This window comes from Montipora foliosa, chromosome 2 (assembly GCF_036669935.1).
Source record: "Montipora foliosa isolate CH-2021 chromosome 2, ASM3666993v2, whole genome shotgun sequence".
Classification (NCBI taxonomy): domain Eukaryota; kingdom Metazoa; phylum Cnidaria; class Anthozoa; order Scleractinia; family Acroporidae; genus Montipora; species Montipora foliosa.
Genome location: NC_090870.1, coordinates 36,015,443 through 36,020,629, shown reverse-complemented (window position 1 = coordinate 36,020,629; position 5,187 = coordinate 36,015,443). Strand labels below are relative to the sequence as shown.

Sequence of the window (5,187 nt, the reverse complement as noted above, 5' to 3'; positions counted from 1 at the left end):
TGTAAATGTAAATGCTTTGCCTATAGAGGAAGTGCACTTAGCTGTCAAGTTAGTAGTTCATAGGCACCCCACTCTTAATAACCTGAAAGAAACACTATCCAACACACTCTGCGAGCAGAGCCTCTCTAAAACTCGGCAGAGTTAAGAAAGGCTCTGCCGGCAGGGTATATCCAACATTGCTTGACGAAAAAACATATGGCGCTAAAGCAGGGAAACGAAAAGTACTCGTAGCGTTTTATAGCACTAAAGCTGTTGGAGGACGGAAATGACGGATTCAAACGAAGAAAAAACAGAGAATGGTTAAGAGAACGAGTAGAAAGGGATGTGTTCCATACAGTTGTATAGTTATCAGTGCAAGATACATCCAGGTTAAAGAAGATGAGGAGAATGAGTCCAGATCAATTTGCAGAAATTTAAACGCTATTGCACCAGACATTTGCAAAAAGAGCACCAAAACAGGTGTCCAGCTGAAAGGCAACTTTAGGGCTCGGATTCTTGGCAACCAGAAAGAGTTTTCGATCCCTTCATTTTCAATTTAGGATAAGCAATACCTTACATTATGACGGAGGTGTGGGAGGCTTTCTGGCTGTTTATCAACATCCACGACGTCCTATTGCCTTTGATTGGTCTTAGTTACAAATAATGCTAGAAATAGATCCTAGAAATAAGATAGCGATTTGTGATTGGCTTGTCGCGCCAAAGTGACGCGATTCAGGGTACATCTTTGTTGGAAGAGCGGCAAGACACGGCAACATATTGTTGTTTCGAGCCGAATTGTTTCGCATAATGTTTTACCGAAAGCAAACTCTTTCCAACACTTGATCGAACAAAAAATGATGGACGAACATCTTCCAACATGGGCGACCAAACGGTCGAACAATGTTGGATCGAGCAAAGTAGGGGCCTTACATCCAACTTTGTTCGACAGTTAGCTACAGTTTGAATTGGCCAGGGCTTGGGTAGCCTCCCACGCAGACGTTCTTAGGGCTTCGTCACGCGTTCACGTGGGGGAGGAACGCGTGACGAAGCCCTGAGAGCGTCTGCGTGGGAGGCTAGGGCTTGGGTCGACTTTAAGGGTCGAAACTGTTCAAGGGAAATGTTCCTTAAAAACTACAAATCGCAACCTTTCTCCGCTAAAATCCGTTTTACTGACAATCAGATAAATAAAGTTCGCTTACCTTTTAATTTCTGTGCTGTCTCGGGTGATTTGATAGGTTTTTCGGAAAGTTTATTCACAGACCAGTCGCCTAAGGAGAGTATTTGTGAACGAACAACCCAATGTGCACTCCCTAATGCACATGGTTTGCACATGGTCCTGCGAAGCACATACATCCGCTGTCCAACTAATTGCATGTGCACATCCAAGATGGCGAACGAAGAAGAAGGAGGATATCGCTGGCTAAACCAGTATGAAAGAACTTGGTAGGTAGCACAGCTCTAGGTTTTATCGACGCCAGGGGATCGTGTGATCTGATGATTGTTACACTGCTAACCCCAACGATTATTTGCCCGATTATTTGCACTGACGAGTGCATCCTATAATGCGCCGATCAACTCGAAACTTCAACACCCCTCCCCCCCCCCCATCCCCCCAAAGCCCGGGCATTTGAACTTTTGAAGATTGGATCGTTTAAATTCCCGCCCCCTCGGGCCAAAATGGTGTTCAAATGCCTAACCCTATCGTCGGATTTGTCTGTCATCATGCCCTACTAAAGAACAATCGTCGTCGGCTCCTGCCGTCTTTAATAAAACCTTTTGAAGACCTTTTTTGTAAGCCAATCGCTCACAAATGCTACATCTCTTCCTTCAAACTTTTCCATCTCGTCCAAACACGTGTTTCATAGATGTTAGCAGCTTCGGCGCCCGAAAAAAAACATTTGAAACCTGACACTTCCGGTTCAATTTTCCCCACCCCACGCATGCAAAGGTCAAATTCCCGGGGTTTGATCTACCCGGGGGGGGGGGGGGGGGTGTTGAAGTTTCGATTTGATCGGCGCATGGCAATTAAACAAATAATAAATAAGAACTGAACTGTCACCAACTCCCACAGCATAGCAACCCCTCCTCCTGTTTTTGCCTTCTTGCTTTCACTGAAAAGCACAGTCTACCAAAGAACTATGAGCTGACTTGTCAATCCTTATCTCCTCAAATGCACTGCAACAAATTTCCTTCTCCCTACACTTCTTAGTATGATTGTTTTTCCCAGAAAAGTACAGGCTATAAAAATGGCTCAACCTTAAACAATACTTTGCTCTTGCCTTAATCCTTTAAGATATATCCAAACAAACTTACAACAGAACATTGTAAGGTTATTTTTTCAAGAGCGAAGAGGACTTAGCACACATTTTTCCCTCCAGGGAGGCTATCCAAGAGGATGCAGAGGGCTCTCTTCGAACTGTGGTCGATGAAATTTCACATAGAACCAAAAGAAGAAGGTAAACGTTATACCCTGAATAAATGATGAAATGGTATATGAAATGAATCATATATGAACTGCGGATATGACATCAAGTGAAGCTATGATCTTCGCAGTTATGAGCGCAATTTTTACAATTGCGTAGAGAAGCCTGAAAAATTCAGGACTTCTCTACGCAATTGTAAAGGTTGCGCTCATAACTGCGAAGATCATAGCTTCACTTGATACCCTGAATAGTTAAACTACCTGTTTTCTTGTTTCCCATAGCTTGAAAATATTTGGTGATACATTTATTAACTTCAGGTGTTTGTAATCTTTCATAGAATCATGGGAAGAAGTGGTAACATTCGACTTGGGATGGTGAGAACGCAAGCAGTGTAAAACATATTACAAATTTTGTGGCTGGTGGATGAAATATCTAAAAATACTTATAAGCTTTGAACAAATAAATGGTTAAGTTTCTTCTTTATTTGCAGATGCGTCACATGTTTGTTATTGTGGACATGTCTCGAGTTATGGATGACGCTGACCTTAAACCTTCACGTCTTGTTTGTTCTGTCAAGGTACAGTTTAATATGATGGGTTGAGCCTTGTAGAGAATGTTATATCATTTTACTCTCCCATCTCCCACCTCAAAAAATTCTCAAGAGCAGATTCAAAGCCACCTTAAAATTTTCCAATCGTTACAGTTGCTATGAATCCCTCCAAGAGAATTTAAACTTTGCAGAGGGTTTTATCTGAAAGTCTTGATCACTTCCAGAAATAAAAATTGGGGGTCACAGAATTCTTTTTAAGATATAAGCATTTAAAAACAAATGATAGGGCACTTTCAGATGGCTCTTTTGTTGCCATGGTGACCTGTTGCATCACATCAAGGAGTGTGTCTTGTTAACCAATTACTATTGTTTCATTTGGTACTATTACAGCCATTACATGAAACAGTTGGGTACATTCAATCCTTCCAAAATTTAATGGTACAGTTTGTTGAAACTGTTGAACTTAATCTTATCTTCTTATGCAAGTATGTATGGTAGTTTGGGGAGATACAAGTCCAGCTATGAATGGAATGAAATGGTTCTTAGCATGGTTACTGGGGAATTTTATAATAATTAGTAACAATCAAACCCCTTGCTCAACAAGGCTGGCATGTATGTATAGTGTTAATGTATATTTTGCTTTCTTCTCAGTTGCTGGAAGATTTTATTTCTGAGTATTTTGATCAGAATCCAATTTCACAGGTGAGACTACATTGTGATCCTCAACAGAGTATGTTGTACCATGCATTATGTTTATTCGAATAAAGCAATCACTTGCATACACACATGTTGTGAGCAGGATATAGGCTCTCTAATTTTGTTGTAAGTGGCCGGAGGGCATCATACCAGTGCTAACTAAATATAATCTTTTTCACAATGTTTCCACCCTGTCTATTTTGACCATATATAATAGAATTTTCATTTGTGTTTTGCAAAGGATTACTTGGTCTTGAAAGGGTTAAGTTAATGCCTTGAAGATATAATTTCTCTGAATGCATTTAGGTTGGACTTATTGTAACCAGGAATAAGAGAGCTGAGAAAGTTACAGAACTAAGTGGTAAGACTCTTCTTATCCTACCACAGTAAAGCTTATATTTAAGGCATATTTTAAAAGGTAGGTAAAAGGTAAAGTCAGCTTTAGAGCCAAGTAGCCCATTAGGCCGGAGCTTATCCCTCTTTCTGTAGCATGAAGCGACTAGGAGTATTTGTACTCCCCCCTGGATGGGATGCTAGTCCAAGGCAAGGCTATCCCCAACGTTAAATTTGCCAGTACCCATTTATACACCTGGGTGGAGAGAGGCACCGTGAGAGTAAAGTGTCTTGCCCAAGAGCACTTCACAATGTCCCCAGCCAGGGCCCGAATCAGGACCACTCGATCCGGAGTTGAGCGCACTAACCATGAGGCCGCCGCTCCCCCTTTAAAGGTAACCAACCTGAAACCACCTGAATCTATATGATAAATTTGGTATTATTCAAGTACAGAAAATCGACCAATTTAGAGACATGAAGCCATTGACTCCTGGGAGTGAAACTTGACAGATTTTACTCTATCACCAGAGGGGTCAGTGGGTTTAGTAGCCTCTGGTTTTTGATGTCATTGAAGGACTAATAGATCCATTCCTCTCTTGCTTTCTTGTTCTTGCTGACTTTTGTGGTGCATTAAAACTAAATTTCAAGAGAAAATGATAACCTACTTTCAATATTGGTTGAGAATTGTTTTAAGCTAAAAATGAATGTATGATTGTGAAGAACTGTTAGATAAAAATTACAGACGTTTTTTACCATTGTTTGAGCTTGCATTTGCATCTGATTTATGTGGACTGTTGTTTTGCTTGAATGTACAGGAAACCCACAACTCCACATCAGCTGTCTTCAGAAAGCAGCCAGCAAAGCTTGCACAGGGGAACCATCTTTACAAAATGCAATTGAAACAGCTATCCAATCTCTACGGTAAGATTTGCTTTGAAGCGGGGCTAACGCTCATTACATTAGTTTTGTCATCTCTCTAAGGCTGTCAGTTTAGTAATGTTCTTTTAAAGAACCGATTTCTGTGCTTCACTGATCGAGTGCCACAGTTTCCTTAGGAAATAACTTCATTAACACTACGATAATATAGTTGCATTGTAAAGACAAAGATGTAAACTTTTGTAGCATCTCTCAGCGTCGTCCGTAAGTTTAAACTCATCGAATTCACAGTTAGTTACACTGACATTTGTCTAACTTGACAGACACATG

General features: G+C 40.8%; 1 protein-coding gene across 2 annotated transcripts in view; it reads left to right on the top strand.

Moving 5' to 3' along the window:
• Positions 1-992: 992 nt before the first annotated feature.
• Positions 993-5,187, top strand: part of LOC137992960 (general transcription factor IIH subunit 2-like) — a 12,619-nt gene continuing 8,424 nt past the window's right edge. Inside the window, exons 1-8 of one of the 2 annotated variants that reach the window (XR_011121785.1) lie at positions 993-1,422; positions 2,358-2,435; positions 2,740-2,776; positions 2,893-2,979; positions 3,604-3,654; positions 3,955-4,009; positions 4,797-4,902; positions 5,181-5,187. The exon at positions 5,181-5,187 is cut by the window's right edge and continues 84 nt beyond it. Coding sequence is in view for 1 of the 2 variants with exons in the window: in XM_068838570.1 (XP_068694671.1) it covers positions 1,097-1,422; positions 2,358-2,435; positions 2,740-2,776; positions 2,893-2,979; positions 3,604-3,654; positions 3,955-4,009; positions 4,797-4,902; positions 5,181-5,187 (747 nt within the window). In the remaining variant the exon portion in view is untranslated. The remainder of the gene's footprint in view (positions 1,423-2,357; positions 2,436-2,739; positions 2,777-2,892; positions 2,980-3,603; positions 3,655-3,954; positions 4,010-4,796; positions 4,903-5,180) is intronic. The other variant, XM_068838570.1, reaches the window with a different exon arrangement.